The following is a 22,980-nucleotide window of genomic DNA, read 5'->3' on the forward strand; positions in this document are numbered from 1 at the left end:
GGCAGGCCAGGGGTGACTGGGAGAGACATCACAGTGGGGAGAGAAAGAACAGGTCAGCAAGATATCAAGATTTCCTGGAGGAGCAGGTGGGGAGCAGAAAACAACATGGGTAACATCCCTTACAGATACAGCTTCAAAAACTCCCAGGGCAGAAAACTCAGTTACCCAGGAAGTGGGCACAGAGCTATTGATCTCCTTTGATTCCTGGATCACGTCAGGAGAACTGCTTTGAAGTGTTTCCTTGAAAAACTAAGCCCCCACCCCCCACCCCGCAACACACACACACACATATTGAGTCTTAGTGAAGGGAAGGAAACAAAACCTGGCCAGCCTCCCAGGACATCTGCAGTCTGATCACTGAAGGCGCCTGGAGAAAGCCTACATCGATTGCCTTGCTCACCTTGTGCCAAAACTGCCAGGCCCTAGTGACCCACCTCAACCTGAAACCTGCCAAGCCTGACGCTCAGACTGGACCAGAGTCGCCCCGCGCGGAACAAGGGGTTGCCTGGAGAGGGGCGGCCCCAGTCCCTGCCGCGCCCCCCCGAAACCCCAACCGCCCCGGGGCGCCTTCTGCCGGCTCCCCTTCCGATGGCGAGGCTTAAGCAGAAAGCAGACGGATGAGTGTTTTTAGGGAAACAGCCCTGACGCCTGGCTGGAGTTTTATTTCTAGAGCGAGAGGGGGCTGGGGCCGGGGGTGGGGAAGCCCGCCGAGCCGGAGCGCGTCACGGTCGCCCGGAGAGACGCCGCGCCGCCCGATAGGCAGAGGCACTCGCTCGCCCGCAGCCGGGTGGCGCAGCGGAGACACAAAAGTGCGGCCGGCGGCCCGGAGCGCGCCGATCGCGGGCGAGAGGCCCGCGGGGAGTGGGCGCCGGCCGGGCGCTGCGAGGCCGGGAGTCCCTGCGCACACAGCCCCGCGCGCTCCTCTCCCCGCGCCCGAGCGCACGTGCGCGGCCTGGCTGGACGTCCCGCCCGCCCCGTCCCGTCCCGGGCGCGGAGGCTCCTGCAAAGATGATCCCTCGGTGCGTGCTGCTCTTCCTCCTCGCAGTGGCGCGAGCCGCGGAAGAGCAGAGCCCGGAGGCGGCCCTGGTGGGGCCCAACGCCTCGCACTTCTTCTCCTGGAACAACTATACCTTCTCCGACTGGCAGAACTTCGTGGGCCGGAGGCGCTACGGAGCCGAGTCCCAGAACCCCACAGTGAAAGCCCTGCTCATCATGGCTTACTCCTTCATCATCATCTTCTCGCTCTTTGGCAACGTCCTGGTCTGTCATGTCATCTTCAAGAACCAGCGGATGCACTCGGCCACCAGCCTCTTCATCGTCAACCTGGCCGTCGCCGACATAATGATCACGCTCCTCAACACCCCCTTCACTTTGGTGAGACCGCGAGGGCTGGGCTGGCGCTCCGCTCTCTCCTCTCTCTGTCCTCCTCTCTCTTGCTGTCTCGATGTCTCTCTTATTTCCGTTTCTGTCTCTCTCTGCGTCCCTCTCCCTCTCTCCACCCGATTTCTCTCCTCATTTCCCTGCCGGTCCCCCTCTTCTGCCTGTCTTCCTGTCTTCATCTTTCTTAGTCTCCTCTCTCTTGCCCTCTCATCTCTCATTTCTCATCTCTCAACACTCTCCTCTGTTGGTCTGTCTCTTAGTGTGTCTGTCTCTGTCATTCTTTGTTTGTCTTTCTGCCTGTCTGTCTCTCGGGGGTCTGTCTCTCTTCTCTCTCTCGGTGTCTTCATCTTTTTTTCCTCCCTGCGACTCTGTCTTTCTCTGTCTCTGTCTCTCATCATCTTCTAAGCCAGCGCTTCTGCAGCTCATGGCATTGGGGTCAATGAATCGAGTGTCTGCAGCCAGCTGTGAACAAATGACCATTTCCTGTTCAGTGTCACTGAGCGTGAATCTGCTTGACGATGGTGCAGTAAATCAAAGCCCCTTGAAATTCCAGCATAGATTGTTAGGTCAATTACCCCCCGCCACCCCGCCTCCCAACCGGAGTACAGCCCATTAAATGCCCCAGCATGGGATGCTGCTTTGCACCAAGCTGAAATATCAAACAGTTGCTAGTTGTTAATGGAACCATGAGTGAATTTTCCTAAACCACTTATTTAAATTGCATTTGCTTTCTGTGGTTTGACAGCAAAGTCTGTGTGTGAAGACTGTTGTGGAAGAGATGAGGGTTAGGTGGGCTTGGGCCCCAGAGCTGGGGGCATTCGCACAAGGGTGGTGGGTGAGCCCCCCTTCTCGCTCCCACGACCTCCACCGAGCCCTGACTGCTGGGCCTTAGGGGTGTCACTTCTCTCCCTCCGTGACTTGGGACTGTGATGCTCATGGATGATTGAGACTGGGAGGGCTATGACCAAGTAATCATCATGACAGTTACACCTTGTATTTCTGCAGCATGAGTTACATTTTTCCAATTTCTGGAATAGTCTTTTTGATACTTGAGTTATTACCAAACCATATCTGTTCATATCTCTTTCTCTCTATCTCTTTCTCTTTCTTACACACACACACACACACACACATACACTTGACCAGAAATAACAGACAAGCAAAAAGAAGAGGGTGAACTCCCACAAGCCTATCCACCTGTGAATGTCCTTCCAACCCTATGTTTAAAAACTACATTTTCTCTCGTCCTCACTTATGAGAACTTCACACACATTTTGCAGATAAGGAAACTAAGGCACAGAGAGGTTCAGTGCCTTGTCCAAGGTCATTTGGCTAGTAATTGGCAGAACCAGGATGAGAATTACTTCCCCTGTCTCAAGTGCAGCCAGAGGTCTGCCCACTAAGCCACTCACCAGGGACCTAGCGGGCAGGGCACCCTTGGACCACTAATCCAAACCATGGACTTCTCCTGCTCTCCTTCCTGCCTACATTTAACAGATTCCTGGTCACTCAGGATGTTCTGACTAGCCAAGGACGAAGGGACTTCCAGATACCCCCCCGCCCCCCCCAACCCACAAACACACACACTCCCCCCCCTGCTGCCTTAAAGCACAGGACAATGCATCTCTGGCTCCTCCTGGATCCCCCTTGCCTTCTGACTTGACAATCTGCAGTGCTGGGGTTGGACTGGGCCACCCAGGATGGGAACTTGGAAGCCCCAGGGTATGGCCCTATGCTGCTGCCCAGAACAGGATGCATGGCTGGATCTGTGGCAGACACAGGGCCGGTGGGGAGGGAGGCCAGGCTGCGGCTGAGAGCTGACAGCCCCTACCCGGGGGATGTCCTGCAAGAGAGGAGATGTCAGCGTCCTGAGAACCCAGCCCCCGCTCCCGGTTGATCCAAAGCAGCTTGGCCTTCAACCTGACCCACGCAACCACCCCAATCCAAATTCCTGTCAGAGCTTCCAAGGCTCTTGCAACCAGGGTCGGGTCTTCTAAGCCCTCAGCCAGGCTCCTTGAAGGGGTAAGATGTCCTGCCCTTGGCTGGTTGGTGATGATATCCTTCCTCCCTGGTCTCCCTTTCTGTCCACTTTACACTCTACGTTGGCATGAAGTCCAGCTCTGGTCATTGAGAGAAAAGCAAACAGTTATTCACAACTCCCACGGCAGAGCCGTACACAGAATGTGGTGGAGCCTGGAGAAGGTGATCGTTTACTTTGACCTGCCAGAGTCCCACGAGAGGGTCAAAGGAGACTTTTCAGGGCATGTGGCATTTCGAAGGGGCCAGGATAAGTAGGCATTTCCCAGGCCTAGATGAACGTTCATTGCAGACAGAGGGACCCGGGCGAACAAAGGCAAGGGTGTCCAGGTTCACGGTGTGTTGAGGGAACGCTGAGCGGTTCACTGTAGCTGGAGCAGCAGAAGCAAGAAGGCCAACGGAGGAGGCAGCAGGGCAGGGGGAAGCAGAGGTGGCCGGAAGGGAAGGCTGGAGCAGGGCTGTGAGCGGGCCTGGGCGCTCGTAAGGCATCTGGCTGTCTCTTGAAGGCCATGATGATTCTAAGCAGGCATCTGATTTTTGATTAAGAAAATGCTGTCAGCAGCGTGAAGGCTGAATTACAGGGGGACAGACTAGAGGACAAGGAAAGCCGTCTGGAGGCTATCATGGTCCAGGTGAGAGATGACGGGGGATTCCACTCGGGCCACGGCCTTGGGACTGAAGAAGTGGGGATGGATTTGAAAACCCTTCGAGGTAGCACTGGTCGGCTTTGGTGATTCATTGATTGTGGGAGGCGAGAAGTAGGAGTAGCTAAGGGTTTCCTGCTCTGTAATGTTTCTGGGCTGCTCCGCCCTGCCTATTCCAGAGAGAATAGTGTCCACGGTCTGCTGTCCCAGGTTCACAATCAGACCAGACTTGTCCCTCGTGACTCTCATCCACACATTCCAGCCAAACAGTCCCAACCCTTGTTCCCCAAACAGGTCCTGGGATTTCTGACCTAGTGCCAAGCCCTTTGTTCTTATCTCCCCATGGGCAAGTCCTACCTATTCTTTAACGTTCATCTCAAATGCCTAGTATGTTATAATAATGGCAGTTAATAGTGTTAAGTACTTGCTATGTACTAGGCGCTGTCGTACCTGCTTTACCTGTGTTATCTGCCTTACATGTGTTTGAGTTTCATAACAATCATGTGAACAAGGGTTAGCCCCATTTTACAGATGTGGAAAATGAGGCTCATTGGGCCTAAGTGCCTTGCCCAAGGTGGCAGCTATCACTAGCAAATACTCTGCTGTAAATCACTACGCAATATTCTTCCTCTCGAGCTGACCTGCTCTATTTCTTTCGGTGTCTTCTCTCGTTCTCTCTGCCTCGGCGCACTCGCACCCCGCCTGGTGGCCCTTTATCTGGGCCTTCTGTAGGGCACTGACTACTTTCTGTCCTGCATCTGAGATACCTGAGTCTTCCTCTGCCCACATTGGAAGCTTCTTGATCAGAATCAAGGCCTGATCTCTCTTGGGCGTGGGGCATCACTCACAGGAGCTCAGGAGCTGAGTGAGTGAGCAAAAGCCATGGAGGATGTGGAGTGAGGCCTAAGTCTGCTCCCTGGACCCTACATGCCCTGGGAGCTTGTCTTGTCTGCCTGCCCAGACCCTGGTCCCTGCTCCCACCTCTGCAGGCCCCTGGGACTCCTTTCCAGATGACGTGTTGCAGGCCTGCTTAGCTAGGGTTCCAGAGCACAGCCCACATGCTGTGTTGTGACTCTTCAGATATGTCTCCTCCATGAGTCTGAACTCATATGAGCCTAAAATGAATTTTACTATTACCATAAAAATGGCTACTGTTTATTTCTAATCATATCTTTCTAGCAATCTGCCAGACGTGTTCCACACTTTGTAGCCTTTTTAAAGTTATTTTATTTTTTAATTTTTTATTTACTTAGTTATTTTTTATTAAGTAGTTTTTTTTGTGTTTTGGCTGCGTTGGGTCTTCGTTGCGGCGCGTGGGCTTTCTCTAGTTGCGGTGAGCGGGGGCTACTCTATGTTGCTGTGCACAGGCTTCTCATTGCGGTGGCTTTTCTTGTTGCGGAGCACAGGCTCTAGGCGCACAGGCTTCAGTAGTTGTGGCACGTGGGCTCAGTAGTTGTGGCACGCAGGCTCTAGAGTGCAGGCTCAGTAGTTGTTGGCGCACAGGTTTAGTTGCTCCGTGGCATGTGGGATCTTCCTGGACCAGGGCTTGAACTCGTGTCCCCTGCATTGGCAGGCGGATTCTTGACCACTGTGCCACCAGGGAAGTCCCTGTAGCCTTTTTTTTTTTTAAAGTTGATCCCTACAATAAGATACAAAGTAGAGATTTTTAAGCCTTTTTTGTTGTTGTTGTTAATGAGTAAACTGAGGTTCAGAGAGGTTACCTACCTTGCCAAAGGTCACACAGCTAGAAAAGATTAGAGGTGGGAAATCTAACTCCAGAGCCCATGTCCTTCCCACGCTGTCCTGGCACTGAACAGGGCCCAGCCATAACAGCAGGGTCAGGGTTTGTTGAACTGAATGATAGAGAATGAGTCATGCTGGAGATAAGCACGCGTGACCCACAGTCCAGCAGCACAGAGGAAGAAGGAGGAGGGGGAGAAGGCTCCTGTGGGATGCTCCTCAGAGACCACAGGGAGCGAGCGTCAGTGTCAAGGCCTGTCTGTCTCCTGACGTTTGTGGGCTCGTCTCCAGGTCCGCTTTGTGAACAGCACGTGGGTGTTCGGGAAAGGCATGTGCCACGTCAGCCGCTTCGCCCAGTACTGTTCCCTGCACGTCTCAGCCCTGACGCTGACAGCCATCGCCGTGGACCGCCACCAGGTGAGGGCACCCACCCCCCGATGCCCTGTCCTTCCCTCCCCGGCTTTGCTTTCCAGGGGGCTGAAGGCAGTGTTTTAGCCCATGTTTCAGTGAGCATATTTGTCTTCTTATTGACCGCTATGAGCATTAAATTAGGCATATAGCCGCTAAAGCGGGGCTAAAATAGGCATATAGCTCCCTTTGTGCTAGGGGCTGCAAAACATTATTCCACGTTTGTTGCTCCAGTGAAGACTCGCTGCTGGCATTTTGTGTGTCAGAAATGAACGAGTTTGTTTTGGGGGGATTGAAAAGCATATCTGGAAAATCACAGATGAAAAGAGAATGGCAAATGCAGGTCCGAGGCAAGGCTCCTGGCTGGGATATGAGATGGATATTTCTGGACCCAGGTTGTTGAAGAGGTAAATAAGCTGGAGGGGGACGGGCAGGTTGCAGGCGCAGGTGTCGGGTTGGGTAGGGAGGGCCAGCTCACTGTCCTGCTCCATCGGATTCACATGGGTCAATATGGTGAAGGGAGCTGGAAAGGACCTGAGGGTGCCCATGGCCTCTGACTGAGGCTTCTACTCCCTTTATCAACCTGAACCACGATGGCGTGTGAGGGGCAAGGATGGCAAAGTCCAGAATGGAGATGTGCTGGGCAGCTTCTAAAGCCTAGTCCATTCCTCCCATAAAACCTTAAAAAATTGGGAGAAGACTTTGGGAGGACACAGCAGAATGTCCAGTGTGTCCTGGGATGGCATCCTGAGACAATGGTAGCTCTTTATGACCTCTCTTTCTGACCCGACTCACCTACCCCCAAATGGCTTTTTCAAGAAATAATGATTCTAATCTTGCAACCCAAGTGTTCATCAACAGGTGAATAGATAAAGAAGATGTGGTATATGTGTATAATGGAATACTACTCAGCCATAAAAAAGAATGAAATTTTTGCCATGGATGGATTTGGAAGGCATTACACTAAGTGAAATAAATCAGCCGGAGAAAGACAAATACTGTGTGATACCACTTATATGTGGAATCTAAAACAATACAACAAACTAGTGAATATAACAAAAAAGAAGGAGACCCACAGATACAGAGAACAAACCAGTGGTTACCAGTGGGGAGGGAATGGGGGAGGGGCAATATAGGGGTAGGAGATTAAGAGGTACAAACTATAGCTTATTATAAAATAAGCTACAAGGATATGTTGTCCAACATGGGGAATGTAGCCAATATTTTATAATAACTATAAATGGAGGATAACCTTTAAAAACTGTGAATCACTATATTGTACACCTGCAATTTATACATTATACATCAACTATACTTCAATAAAAAAAAGAGGAATAATGATTCTAATCTTAAAATGAGGATGCTGTTAAATTCCCAAGTCTTTATTTAAACCTTTTAGGAGAATTGATTGGCATACAGTAGCAATCAATTCCAAGATGCTTTTCAGCCCAAAGCCTCTAACAATGGTTTAATTTGGGGCTTGGGAAAGCTGAAATTGCCCCACTGCAATTTTAGAAATGGCTTTCAGAGACAATGTGGTGAACCCCCAAATAAAGGGCAATGCAGCTTCCCATGATAAGTGGTGAGAGTCTCCTCCCGACCTGTGTTGCCTTCAGACCCCTCGGAGCCCTTTGTAACTTAAAGGATCTGGAATCATTGGCAGATGAGATGAGATCCTGAGGTGCCACGGCTGCTCCTGTGCCAGCCTTGCTGTGGGTGTCATGGGAACAGACCTCCCCCTTCACCGCTCCCCCATCCTCTCACTGCAATCGGCTTCTGCCATGCATGACCTGCAAGAGGCATTTTTAAAAAAATAATTAATTTATTTATTTTTGGCTGCGTTGGGTCTTCCTTGCTGTGTGCGGGCTTTCTCTAGTTGCGGCGAGCGGGGGCTTCTCTTCGTTGCGGTGCATGGGCTCTAGTTGTGCGGGCTTCAGTAGTTGCAGCACGCGGGCTCAGTAGTTGTGGCTCGCAGGCTCTAGAGTGCAGGCTCAGTAGTTGTGGCGCACGGGCTTCGTTGCTCCGCGGCACGTGGGATCTTCCCGGACCAGGGCTCGAACCCACGTCCCCTGCATTGTCAGGTGGATTCTTAACCACTGCGCCACCAGGGAAGTCCTGCAAGGGGCATTTGAACTGCCTGGAGTCTCTGAGTCTAGATGACACCCTCTCTGTACCCCCGTGGGCTGGACGGTGTGGTGGTGCAGCTCAGGGGCTCGATAATGAGTTAAGGGGTGCTTGACTCTAAGTAGGACCTACCTGCCTCATTGTGACAAGTGAGCTGCATCGTCTGTATTTCTTAGTTGCTTCAAACTGTCTTCAGCCAGTGATGCCCAATTTGCTTGTCTTCCAGGTCATCATGTATCCGTTAAAACCCCGGATCTCAATCACAAAAGGTGTCATCTACATCACAGTCATCTGGACCATGGCGACGTTCTTTTCACTTCCACATGCTATCTGCCAGAAATTATTTACCTTCAAGTACAGGTGAGATGAACTAGTGGGGAGCAGCCTGGGGATCCGGAGAACCTTGACAGAGGGAAATCTGAGCCCCCTCTGAATCTCAGAGTTAACCAGTACCTGCTGCGCTGAGCTGTTCTCTCTGTCTCCTTCCCATCCTGTTGCTTCCAGGCCCGTGCATATCCTCTGCACTTTTTCTGCTTTTTCTCATCTTTTCTTCGCAACACTTTTAGCTTCCTCTTTAGTCTCTGTCCCTTTGTCTGTAAGGTCAAGGCAATTAGCAATCAGCTTCTGCCACTGGGGACAGGTACTAACCCAGACTGAGATTCAGAATCACCCAGGCCCTGTTTAAAACGGTGATGTTTAAATTCTCTCCCACAACCTACAAACATGTATATCTCTAAGTGTCTCAGGCAGGATGCTCTACCCCCCTCCCCACTACCTCCCTTCTATCATATGCTTTGTCCTGTGCTCTCACAGAATGGAAAGCACTCAGTGTCTTGAAATTTAAACACCCGTGCGTGCTGCCAGTCAGTTAAAGGTGATCTCCCCTGTTAGACTGTGAGGTTGGGGGGAGCTGGCGCCATTTCTGATTTTGCCATCTTGGTGTCCCTAGCATCTATATTACTGTCTCACATCACGAGCTCTCTGTACGTAGTTACTGAAGGAATGAATGAGCTTAGAGTGATCTCCATCAGTTCATTGTTGTTTCAGCTGAAGTTCCATAGAAACAGATCCTGAGATAAAGGAAGGTACATGTGCCTGGGAATTTTAAGAAAGTGCTCCCGGGGTAATGGGTAAGGCAGTGGAGAAGCTGGACAGCAAATGGGGAGAGACTAAGGGAGGGTGTGGTTTGCAGGGGGAGCTCTGGAGCAGCCTGCTAACACAGAGTTTGCCTGCTTTGAGCCAAGGGGGCTGGGCTTTTGTATTCCAGGCCTTCCTGGGGGAAATGGAGATACGTGGCCACTTCTGGCTCGTAATGGATCTGTGGAAAGTATCTCCAGTGGCCTTCGGGTAGTCCTAGGCCCCTAGAAGATCACGGCTGACAGTTTTGCAGTATGCGGGCCTCTCACTGCTGTGGCCTCTCCCGTTGCGGAGCACAGGCTCCGGACGCGCAGGCTCAGCGGCCATGGCTCACGGGCCCAGCCGCTCCGCGGCATGTGGGATCTTCCCGGACCGGGGCACGAACCCGTGTCCCCTGCATTGGCAGGCGGACTCTCAACCACTGCGCCACCAGGGAAGCCCATTATTTCATTTTTTTATGGCTGAGTAATATTCCATTGTATATATGTACCACGTCTTCTTTATCCATTCATTTGTCGATGGACATTTAGGTGTATTTCTTACCTATGTAGGACGCCCAGCCTAGTGGGAGGCTGAAAATGTAATCAGATAATTAGGCTGCTCGTCACATGTGCTGTAACAGACGGACGTTCCAGGAGCCCAGTGGAGGGAGAGGCCAGTGGTTCCTGGGATGGGGCTTTTCCACGCTGATTTCACACCTTCCTTCTCTATCCCTCTCCCTCTCTGTCTGTCTCTGTCTTTCTCTCCCCTGCCCCCAGTGAGGACACTGTCCGCTCCCTGTGCCTGCCAGACTTCCCTGAGCCAGCCGACCTCTTCTGGAAGTACCTGGACTTGGCCACGTTCATCCTGCTTTACATTCTCCCCCTCCTCCTCATATCCGTGGCCTACGCCCGTGTGGCCAAGAAGCTGTGGTTGTGCAACACCATTGGGGATGTGACCACGGAGCAATACCTGGCCCTGCGACGTAAGAAGAAGAAAACCATCAAGATGCTGATGCTGGTGGTGGTCCTGTTTGCCCTCTGCTGGTTCCCCCTCAACTGCTATGTCCTCCTCCTGTCCAGCAAGGTCATCCACACCAGTAATGCCCTCTACTTTGCCTTCCACTGGATCGCCATGAGCAGCACCTGTTACAACCCCTTCATCTACTGCTGGCTCAACGAGAACTTCAGGGTCGCGCTGAAGGCATTACTGCGCGTGTGCCAGAGGTCGCCCAAGCCTCGGGAGGAGCGGCCGCCCTCCCCGGTCCCTTCCTTCAGGGTGGCCTGGACAGAGAAAAGCAGCGGCCGCAGCGCTCCACTAGCCCACAGCCTCCTACCCCCCTCGCAGCTGCAGTCTGGGAAGACAGACCTGTCGTCCGTGGAGCCTGTCGTGGCAGTGACCTAGAGGAGGAGAGCAGGAAGGGGGGGGGCGGGGCTCTGTCTCCAGATGAGGCTGGGAAAGGGCCTGAGGGAGGACAAAGCCTGGAAAACAGCCTGTCCTCACACCTCTTCACATGCTGGAAGCAGTTCCTGAAGAGGCCCAAGGACGTTTGAGTGCCTAGGCAACTCTGCCCAGGCTTCTCGACCCGTTAGATGGGAAAACGAAAAGACAACACCCAGCTTGACACGTGTTTGTGAACTCCTGTCTGAGACATGCTGGTCCCCTGAGCCAGGGGACCCAGAACGGCTTCAGCCCCCATGGGGGCTGAGTCAGTCAACTGCCTACACCTGTCAGGCAGCTGCCTTACAGCCCTCCCACCACTGAGCACCCACGAAGGACCCTGGAGTCAGACGTGCGCAGTGGCTGACCCAGATGCACAGCTGTGCTTGAGAAAGGCCCGTCGGCCAGTGAAAGGTCAGCGAGCCAGAGCCGGCGTGGAGGTGTGTATGCCTTGCTTTCTGAAGTCGCTGGAGCTGGCTGAGTCCCGGTTGGTTCTGTGGTGGCCCAACACATGACAAGAAAAGACCGACTGGGTTCCTTAATATAAAGAGGAATTACTGAGTTTCCTTAAAACAAAGAAACACTATTATGGAAACTTTGGAACATTCAGAGAAGCACGAAGAAGAAAATAAAAATCACCCCCTTCTCCCTCCAACTTCTGATAAGTTCTGTCAAAATACTGTGGCTTTCTTTGCAGCTTCTTTTCATGTATGTGTGTGTGTGTGTGTGTGTGTGTGTGTGTGTCTATGATTTTCACTTCATGCTGAATTACACTTCTCCATTTAGAAGTAAGCAAGAAACTGGGCATAGCCGAGAACTCCTGAACCCCTCTCCCGGGAATAGTGTCCACCAGAAGATTTCGAAGATGAGGTGTGAGAAGAGCCCAAGGGAAACACCATCCCAGAGCGGACAGACTGCCTTCGTCCCGCAGCCAGTGGTGGCAAGGGCCCGGCTGAAGGACCTCTCCTCGGAGGGTGGCCATCGTGATGAACCGGGAATAAAACTCATCCAGGAGGCATAATTCCTCCTCTCCACACAGAACAAGAGGTGGTGAAATACTGCCCTGCTTTTGCAGGAGATGAGGGAGCAGGCTTTCCAACATGCTGGAGATACCCGTGCTTAGACACCTCATCCTCCCAAGCTGTCTAGTCAGGCCATTTCTCCTCTATGTCATCTGAATAATAAGGCTTCTTCACGCCAGTTCTCATAAGATGACTCACTGTCAACATCACTCTCTCACGTGTCACTTATCAAACCCTATGGCATCGTGATGGTCCTTAGTGACTCAACTTGCCAGAGAAATCTCATTCCAAAGACAGTGAGTGTTTTCATCACCTTCCATCTGGCCCTGAGTGACTCACTCGGTCACCCAGAAGAGAGACGCATCGGGCAGAAGAGAGCTTCATTCATCAGCCCTAAACAACTGTCGCTCTCACACTGGTTTGAGGTTTCTTTCTAGCACCGGAGAGATCCTGAAAGCAAAGCATGGTCATGGAGCTAAGAGGGAAACTGAGGCTCAGGGAGAAGGGGTTTGTCTAAGGTTCACTTAGATCTCTTGGCTGTTAATTGAACCTGAACTTGGTCATATCACCTGCTTCTCTGTAAGGAACCATGGGGGTTCATTATCCTATTCTCTCTATTTACGAGGATGTTTGAAAATTTTCAAGACGTAAAGTTTAAAAAATAATCTTCTGAACAGTGGATAGAAAAGTGACTTTCATGGGACACAGAGAGCCTTTTAAGCCCATAGGGATCCCCAGGTGGATTTTTTTTCAGACCAAGTGGCTCCCAGGCCTGTGTGTATTGTCTCTTAATGCTGCCATGGAAATTCTTACCAGAAAGAGAACAGGCGACAGGGTTACAGAAAATTTGTCCTGCTCTGAAATCACGGGGAAGGCTTCACTTTGTTCCTTCCTCTCTGAGGGCATCTAGAAATTCTGCCAAGTCCCAGAGGAGGCTCTTCTCTTGTGGAAGACCCTCCCCACTGATGGCTCATTAAGTCTGGGTCTCCTGTCAGCTCCCTGTCTCCCCCCACCCCACGTTCCCTGTGTGCCTCAGAGCAGAAGTGATTTGTGTTTGTGAATGTGACATGTGTAAAACTGGAATCTTTCCACTGTGCTGTCATGAGGACTTTACTGTAAATTGCTCCCGTCTCAATAAAATACATAGTGGGTGTGTGGCCTGTGCTTCCTGGATTTGTGATTAGGCCACAGCTGATGACCTTTAAAGTGGGGATCCACGAGGATTAGATGAAGAGAGTGTGGAGAGCCTCGGCCCTCACCTCTACATTTCACAGCTGTGCAAAAGCCCAAACAGAGTGGGTAAATAGTCAGTTGAAAACCTCTGGTTAGTGCCTTCTTCCACGGAGCTGGCTGCCGAGGCCCCTCTTTTGTGAAATCTGTGAAATGAATCTGTGCTGAGTGATTTAAGCCGGGACTCCAACTGTTCTTGGTGATTCAGGAGGAGGCGAAGCTGCCGCTCCCACGCGCAGGGTGCAGTGGGTACCACGTTCCTGTTCACAGGGTTTCTGCCCCCCTGGACCTGGGCTCCCCTTGTCCAACCAGCTAAGCTGGGTAGGAGCCTCTATAAGCAGCTCTTTGCAGGAAACCGCCCTCAACAGGAAGCCCCTTTTCTTGTCGCTTTAGCAAAGCTGTATTGTAACTGACCCTTCGACCAGGCAGCCGCATGCTCTGCTCATCTCTGGCCCAAGCGCACCTTTCACATCTTTTGATCACACAGTACCTTGCCTAACATGTGGGTTCTTTTTGTAGATCAAAGAAGTAGAAACGAAGAACAAGTACTTAACAGATGACCAGATCCCTTCCCTAGCTTCCCCTTCAGTAATCTCGTGAACAAGATAACATCTAGAGGAAGGTCAGGAGGAGTTGATGTCCACGACTCTGACCCCCTATCTCAGTGATTAACTGAGGTTACTTCCCTGTTTCCCTTTAAATCTTTCATGGCCAAGCAGAGTCTTTGGAGGTGGTTTCTGGGGACACTGAGTGTACCATCTCCCCAAATTGCCAGCATTCTGATTAAAAGCATCTTCTTTCCTTTCTACCAACAGTTGTCTCTCTCCGTCTCTCTCTCTCTCATATTGACTTTTTTATTTTTTTTGGCGGTACGTGGACCTCTCACTGTTGTGGCCTCTCCCGTTGCGGAGCACAGGCTCCGGACGCGCAGGCTCAGCGGCCATGGCTCACGGGCCCAGCCGCTCCGCGGCGTGTGGGATCTTCCCGGACTGGGGCACGAACCTGTGTCCCCCGCATCGGCAGGCAGACTCTCAACCACTGCGCCACCAGGGAAGCCCTCGTATTGACTTTTGAGTGGTGAGCAGACAGACCTGATTCGGTAACACCTCCACTGCATACATAATTACCCCGATGCCCTCCAGAGCCCAGGAAATCAATGTTAAATAATTACACAGTAGGGAATTTACTGTGCCTAGGGGAACATTTGAAAGAAAATGAAAGGCAATGGAGAAAAGAGGGGAACTAGGATTTGCTGACACCTCCTACATGAGACACTGTGCTAAACGTCTCTGAGTCCGTGAGCTCTTTCTCCCTCAGTATTTCTCCAAGGTGAGCATTATTATTTCTACACCGCAGATGAAGAAACTGAGGCTCAGGTAAAGATCCCAAAGCCTAATCTTGAGATGAGGTTCTGAGAAGCCTTGTAGGAAAGAACCTTAATTTGTTTTTAATCTGATGGTCTATGAATTTCCTTGATTATGGGGCACTTTTGGGGGTAAAACCTGTTGACTGTCCCCAAACCAGTGCTTGAGTTACATGCTTAGGGAAATGCTTGACTACATGGGTTCCGGGGCCCCTTGCAGCTCCATGGTCAGTGAATCCATGCTTCTAGAACAAGTAGAATCTCATGCTGCCTTGTGGGCTCACCTCTGGCTAGAAGCGTCTTCCCAACAAGCTGTTAGCGATGCCTGAGTGGCCAGTGCCCTGCCTGACCAACTATGTCAGGTTGCCAAGGTTAACAGCTGTCTCACAGCTGGCCAGGGCCTCAGGGTCCCCAGACAGCACAGGCAGAACTTGGCTAAACCCTCACTGCTCCAAGCTAGTTGGGATGTGCCTCCAGGGCCCCTAGGGTGATGGAAGCTATGCCAGAGTGCCTGGGGCCAGGGAAGCCTGGCGGTCTTACAGCATCCACTGGGGAAACATGCTTGTCCTACAGTGCTGCCCAAAGACAGTAGAAGATGCTCCCAGTGCTGTGGGATCAGGTTGTCAGCATCCTGCTTTGGCATCTCTGTGTACCCTCCCCACACCCTCACCCCGGTGCCTTCGCCCCTGCCATTCTCTCTCCTTTCAAGGCGTAGTTAGGGAAAGAACAAATACAATACATGCAATGCTGGAGGCATTTGGGGAAAAGAATAACCAGTGATATTTAATGCAAGAAAGCCCTGGGGTTCAGGTTTTAGAGCCTCTCTTGCTGAGAATAAGCTATTTGCTCCTTCATGGTGACAAAGTGCTTGATGTTAACAGCTCCTCCTTGCCTCCTGTTTTTAACCTAGCAGGGACCCTGTCCTCAGACTGGTCATGAATTTAAGTTGCTCAGCGTCAATATGAGGAAGGCAAAGGAATCATGAACACAGGGTTCAGGATGTTGATTACGTCATGTGGAGAAGGGGTAGGGGTTGGCACGTAGGGCGATGGGAACTGTTACCGCGTCCAAGCTCGCTCTGCTCGCCGCACGACAGACCAATGAATCGGGAGACAAGGTGCTGAGGCAAGGAATACGACTTTATTTGGAAAGCTGGCACACCGAGAAGATGGCGGGACTAAAGTCTCAAAATAACCATCTTATCGGGATTTGGATGCCAACTTCTTTTATAGCACAGAGAGGGGGAGGAGATGAGGAAGTAAAGTAAAAAGGCCATACTTTTTGCAAATATCCCCTGGAATGGCCAGCCTCGGGGAGGGGATGTGTTAATTTCTTCTTTCTTGCAGCCATCCACAGGTGGAACAGGGTGGGGATGTTTCCCTGAACAAAGGCACTTTGGTTTGACATTCAAGCAGAAAGGCACTTTGGTTTGACATTCAAGCAGAGGGGCAGCGTTCCCTGAGGCAGGCCATTATGTATAGACAGTATCCTTTTAGTGAACAAAAGCAACGGGAAGCAAAGGTTAAAGCAAAAGAAACAAATCCAACATGTAGTCTGATTTGGCTTTTCCCTGTTACAGAACCACTTGGCTGTAAATAATTGTCAATGTTCTAGCTTTCGTTTTGGGCAGTGGGTTCTTACTACCTGATTAAAAATCATGAATTACATAACTAACCAAATAGCTAAAAGCAGATGGACCAACATTAAGAGTGTGCCATAAGCCAAGGATTATAATTCATCCAATTCTGTGCCTCTGCAGTCTATACACAAACAAGCAGTAAGCCAACAGAAATGGAACCTAGAGGTCCAAGGCTTCACTTTTCTTCCCTGCATCCTTCCAATCTAGTTACATCTATATTTGTATTATTAGAATATGCAAATAGAGTTCACAGCTGAGACAAGTAGGATATGACAATTATATTTCTTTTTTAAAAACAATCTTTTTTTTTGGATTTAAAACTTGCCTCTATTTCTTTCCTTTTGTTTTCTATATCACAATCACTACTTCTGTCCCAATTTTTCAAAATAGTTAAAACCCCTTTGTGAGTTGACCACACACATCCTGGTCTGCCAGTACCCCTCTCCCACGCCTCCTGGGCCATCTGAGCTGCTTCTCCTTGACTAGCTGATCTCTATGTTTACATATCTCTATGGCAGCAGAAGACCTGCTTTCCCAGGACTCCTCTTCTCCTCTCCCTAGTGGTTAGATGTTCCAATTTCCTAGATCCATTTCTTCCTCTTTCTTCGTTTACTCCTTACTTTGGAAGAGCACATCTTCCGGCCATCGCCCAAGAAAAGAAAAATTTCTTTTGAGACCTTTGTATGTCCCGAGATGTTTTTAATTCACATGTAATTAGAACTGCATCTGACTGAATATAGGGTAATAGATTGAAAATCGCTTTCTCTCGGAATTTTGAAGGCATTTTTATTAGTTTTCTGTTGCTGCCATGACAAATTATGACCGCCTTAGTGGGTTCAACAACACAAGCGTATTATCTTACACTCCTGTAGGTAAGTCAGAAGTCTGACACAGGTCTCATGGGGCTGAAATTAAGGCGTCAGCATGGCTGCATTTCTTTCTGTAGGCTCCGGGTCTGATCTGTTTCCTTACCTTTTCCAGCCTCCAGAGGCCACCCGTATTCCTGGGCTCATGGCCCCTTTCCTCCAGCTTCAAAGGCAGCAACATGGCATCTCTCTGACCTTCTTTAGCTTCGTTTCTCCACCTCTTCTGTGCCTCCCCTCCGCTTTCAGGACCCTTGTGGTTACACCGGGTCCACCTGAGTAATACAGGATACTGTCCCATCTTAAAGTCAGCTGATTAGCAACCCCAATTCCACCTGCAGCCTTCATTCTCCTTTGCCTGAATATGTTCACAGGTTCTGGGATTAGGAGACAGACGTCCTTGGGAGGCCGTTATTCTGCCGACCAGCATTGCTCACCTACCTTCTTACACTTCTGCTGAGAAATTGGATGCTTTTCTGATTCCCAGTTCTATGCAGGCAACCCAAGTTTACCTACCTTAGGTAGAGGCCAAACAGGTGAGTCAAAAGACTCTAATAAGAATCACTACTTCTGGGACTTCCCTGGTGGCGCACTGATTAAGAATCCATCGGCCAGTGCAGGGGACACGGGTTCGAGCCCTGGTCCGGGAAGATCCCACATGCTGCAGAGCAACTAAGCCCGCGTGCCACAACTACTGAGCCCACATGTCCCAGCTACTGAAGCCCACGCACCTAGAGCCCGTGCTCCACAACAAGAGAAGCCACTGCAATGAGAAGCCCGAGCACTGCAATGAAGAGTAGCCCCTGTTTGCCGCAACTAGAGAAAGCCCGCGTGCAGCAATGAAGACCCAAAGCAGGCAAAAATTTTAAAAATGTTTAAAAAAGAATAAGTCTCTTTAAAAAAACAAAAGAACCACTACTTCTGCATCTGTCAACTATTTAATATTGGCACCAACCTGTGTGATTCCCCCAGGGAGGTGATATTGCTTTGAGCTTATATTTTCACTGCGAGGAGGAGCTTCAGGTGCTTCCACGGACACCGCTGTAACGTCCTCGTGTGTTGATTCTGCCAGTTGCTAAGTATTCTGACTGTTTCCTAGGAACTCAGGATTTAGCCACAGAATAAACTCATGGACCCGGTATGAGTGGGACATAAGCCACAATTCCATTTATCACTGACCTCCACAAGTCCCCACTCTCATCTATGAACCACAATGTCTTTTTTCATCTCTAAGAATTGATATGACCAAAAAGTTGGTGTCCAGTTATCTCCAAATGTGTACATTGGCCATTGCGTAAGCCCCTTTGGAGAAGGGCCAGATAATTGATTAATGAGCTGAACCTGCTGATCCTTATAGTAACCATCCTTTCTGTGCCACTAAGAGTGAGTGCTACTACGTGGCTTCTGCCACCCCAGAATCCAATCCCATGAACCTCACTGGAATCAGGAAGCATCCTCATATTCGTTTCTGATGCATGGAAGAAATCCACTCTAGCACTTTTACATATGCCTGCATTTCCCTGGCTGTTGTGTTTCTCTATGTCAAGGATAGGTCTGAGCCCTCTCAGAGGACATATTTAGGGGTGAATGCATGGGTCACACCTGCCAAATCCACTTCAATATTACCATCTCTCACAGTCTTTGCTTTACCCTTTCTAACTTATGCTTTATAATATCTCAAATTCTTTTGGCATATAACACTATGGAGCCCAGAGACAACAGAAACCTAGCAAACAATTAAAACCATTCTCAAGGCTCCAAATTATCTTGAAAAATAAGAACAGTTTTGGAGCTCTCACACTTCCTGATTTTAAAACTTATTATAAAGTTACAGAAATTAAAAAAAACTGTGATACTGGCATAAAGATAGTCATATAGATCAGTGGAATAGAATAAACCCTCACATATATGGTCAAGCGATTTTCGACCAGGGTGCCAAGACTGAAGAAGGAAAGGAGTCTTTTCAACAAATGGTGTTAAGAAAACTGGATATCCATATGCAAAAGAAAGAAGTTGGACCCTTTCCTCATACAATATGCAAAAATCAATGCAAAATGGATCAATTACCTAAAGAGCTAAAGCTATAAAACTCTTAGAAGAAAACATAGGGGAAAAAAATCTTCACAGCATTGGATTTGGCATTGATTTCTTGGATTTGGCACCAAAAGCACAGATGAAAAAAGTTAAAATAGATAAATTAGACTATATCAAAATTAAAAATTTCTGTGTATCAAAGGAAACAACAGAGTAAAAAGGCAACCTTTAGAATGGAAAAATACTTGCAAATCATATATTTGATAAGGCATTAATATCTAGAATATACAAAGAACTTCTACAACTCAACCACAACAATAACAACAAAATCCAATTTAAAAATGGGCAAAGGACTTGAATAGACATTACTCCAAAGAAGATATACAAATGGCCAAAAAGCATATGAAAAGATTTTCAACATCATTTATCATGAGGGAAATGCAAATCAAAATCACAATGAGATACCACTGCACACCCATTAGGATGGCTACTATCAAACAAAAGAAAACGAAAAACAGTGTTGGTGAGAATGTGGGGATTGGACATAGTTGGTGGGAATGTAAAATGGAACAGCTGTTGTGGAAAACAGTATGGCAATTCCTCAAAAAATTAAAAATAGAATGCCATATGATCCAGCAATTCCACTTCTCGTTATATACCCAAAAGAATTGAAAGCAGGGTTTCAAAGAGATATTTGTACATCCATGTTCATAGCAGCATTTTTCACAAAAGCCAAAAGGTAGAAGCAACCCAAGTGTCCATCAATTGATGAATAGTAAACAAAATGTGGTATATAGACACAAAGAAATATTATTCAGCCTTAAAAAGGAAGGAAAGGGCTTCCCTGGTGGCGCAGTGGTTGGGAGTCTGCCTGCCGATGCAGGGGATGTGGGTTCATGCCCCGGTCCAGGAGGATCCCACGTGCCACGGAGCAGCTGGACCCGTGAGCCATGGCCGCTGAGCCTGTGCGTCCAGAGCCTGTGCTCCGCAGCAGGAGAGGCCACGGTGGTGAGAGGCCCACGTACCACAAAAAAAAAAAAAAAAAAAAAAAAAAGGAAGGAAATTCTGCCACATGCTACAATATGGATGAAACTTGAGGACATTATGCTCTGTGAAATAAGTCAGTAACAAAAAGACAAATCATGTATGACTTCACTTCTATGAGCTATACAGAGTAGTCAAATTCATAGAGACAGAAAGGGCAAAGGAGGTAACCAGAGGCTGGGAAGAGGAGAGAATGTGGAGTTGTTTAACAGGTACAGAGTTTCAGTTTTGCAAGAATGGAAAAAAGTTCTGGAGGTTGGTTGTACAACAATATAAATGTATTTAACACGACTTAACTGTATACTTAAAAATAGTTAAGGTGGTAAATACTATGTTATATGTATTTTAACCACAATTTAAAAAAAAAAGAATGTAAGTTTCACATGAAAAACAAAAAGCCATTCTCAGTAGCCCAAGCTGAATCCACTGACTCTAGAATCTCTGGTGTGTGTTCCCATGTTGATAAAGTCAGCCTAATCTACATTTTTATTCCTCCCTGCCTCTTCTAGCACTCTGGATTTCAATTATTTAAATCATGCAATTTGTTTGGCATGAAATATTTCCTCTGGGTTTGATGATGTCAGTGGCCCCTTATGGCCCCCTGGGATCTACAGGCAAATAGGAGGTAGTAGGGCTGGGTCTTGAAGAGACTTGACATTTCATTTCAAGGAATCCTCTGATGAGGTTAGAACCGGTCTGTAAGCAGGGGGGACCAGCTTCATCAGATGGAGAGGAGGAACTGCTTCTTCATGCAAGAGGCTCAGTGAAGTTTGGGGTTATTGGAGTCATCTTAATCCCCCACAAACATTCCTATTCCAATTTTAGGTGCTGCCTTTCCCCAGTAAATGCCTTAACTTTCACATTAGAGAACAAATGAGGCTGTGAATTCAACCTGTATTGAATTCAACTTATGTTCAACCTATGTCTGATTAACCACTGAATTAGCTACACGAGCTCTGCAGTTTTGAGATATAGGAAATTCTTTTAGGGCAAGCATGGACTATTCCTCATTCTCTGATGTAAAATCTTCATCCTGTCATTTTCTTTTTAAAACTATTATAGCTGAGTTAGAAGCAGCCATCCCATCTCACAACTTGTCTGTTTCTTATGTCCATTATAATGGTCAATTACCATGGCCACCAAAGCTTTGCCTTCCGTAGACAATTCATTCCAAGTGACTATGGTGGATCACTTAAGTCAGGGGTCCCCAACCCCCGGGCCATGGACCACCAGTCCGTGTCCTGTTAGGAACCAGGCCACACAGCAGGAGGTGAGCGGCAGGCGAGTGAGCAAAGCTTCATCTGTATTTACAGCTGCTCCCCATTGCTCACATTCTGCCTCCTGTCAGCATTATGGTGAGCTGTATAATTATTTCACTATATATTACAATGTAATAATAGAAATAAAGTGCACAATAAATGTAATGCCCTTGAATCATCCCAAAACCATCCTTCCCCGCCCCTACCCGCCCTGGTCCGTGGAAAAATTGTCTTCCACGAAACTGGTCCCTGGTGCCAAAAGGTTGGGGATTGCTGATTTAAGTGACTGCTCAACCAAAGCATGCTCTGGAATACCTGAGCCTCTTCCTGTGATGCTAAACCAATCCTCATTGCCTTCAAACCTATGAAATGAGATAATGAATTCTGGATTCCCATTCCCTTGAAAGTCTGTAGCCTGCCACCATTTCTGGAACAAAATTTTTTTTTTGATTCAAGCATTTAAAAAAATTTATTGAAGTATAGTTGATTTACAATGTTATGTTAATTTCTGCTGTACAGCAAAGTGACTAAGTCATACATATATATATATATTTTTATTTTTCATATTCTTTTCCATTATGGTTTATCACAGGATATTGAATATAGTTCCCTGTGATATACAGTAGGACCTTGTTTACAAATTTTTTATTAATCAGTGTTCCTTGTTACAGAAAACATATCCCACTCTATCTAGTTTAAATCACTGGAAGAGCTCTTTGACCTTCACGTAGTTCGCGTCTGCCTTTCAGGTATCTGTGTATCTGCTTTCCAGAACCTGGGTCACATGAAGATTGCTAATTGCAAGCGTTATGGAATATGTAATTCTTAAAAAAGCATTCCAGGCTCTGTAGTATAAGAAAGCGTTGGAATGGATGTCAAAATGAACCAGCCTGATGTAGCTCATGTAGCAAAGATCCATAGGAAGTAATCTCTCTTGGTCTTTGAAAGTCTAAAAATTACTTTATTATCACTCTGAAATGATAGTTTAGCTGTATAAAGAATAGCAGGTTGACATATTTTCCCTCAACACTTTGAGGATATTATTCTACTGTTTCTGACATATATTGTTAGTGATAAGGAGTCTTCTGTTAGAATGTCTTTTCTTTGTGGGTAGCTTTAAAGATTTTTATCTTTGATGTTTTTTGAACTTTTGCTATTAAGTATCTGGATGTATATTTGTTTTTATTTATTCTATTTAGAACTGTCTAATCTTTCACCATAAGGATTTATGTCTTTTCTTCAGTTCTGAAAAATTACCTGGCAATATCATATTAAATATTATCTATCCCCATTTTCTCTTTTTCTTACCCTGTAACTCTTGCTTGCCATTCATTAGAACTTCTTATTAGATCCTCTTTGATTCTTAGTTTCCCTTTCATAGTTTTCATCTCATTTCTGTTTTCCATCTTATATGCTTTCCAGAGGTCTTTTAATTCACCATTTCTCTTTAGCTGAATCTAGTCAAGCATTTATTGTATTTTTTAAAATTTAAATGACTCTTATTCCTAGTGTGACTACATGCTCCTTTTTGAGATATAACTGCACTTTTCTCTTAATGTCTTCTCTTAGTATTATGGACACTATTCTTCCCTTTATCTTTTTGAACAGGTTAGTGATTCTTATGGCAAAGTCCGTCA

The 22,980-nt window shown here is 48.0% G+C and overlaps 1 protein-coding gene across 1 annotated transcript; it reads left to right on the plus strand.

Annotated features, from left to right (window-relative positions):
• Nucleotides 1-931: 931 nt before the first annotated feature.
• On the plus strand, nucleotides 932-10,910 carry GPR83 (G protein-coupled receptor 83). Its single transcript, XM_029207018.1, has 4 exons — nucleotides 932-1,374; nucleotides 6,093-6,218; nucleotides 8,560-8,693; nucleotides 10,229-10,910. The coding sequence occupies exons 1-4, from the start codon at nucleotides 1,009-1,011 to the stop codon at nucleotides 10,851-10,853; spliced, it is 1,251 nt and encodes a 416-aa protein (XP_029062851.1). The 5' UTR covers nucleotides 932-1,008; the 3' UTR covers nucleotides 10,854-10,910.
• Nucleotides 10,911-22,980: the final 12,070 nt, after the last annotated feature.

Source organism: Monodon monoceros, unplaced genomic scaffold, assembly GCF_005190385.1.
Source record: "Monodon monoceros isolate NGI ecotype Baffin Bay Population unplaced genomic scaffold, NGI_Narwhal_1 Super_Scaffold_7, whole genome shotgun sequence".
Taxonomy (NCBI): Eukaryota; Metazoa; Chordata; class Mammalia; order Artiodactyla; family Monodontidae; genus Monodon; species Monodon monoceros.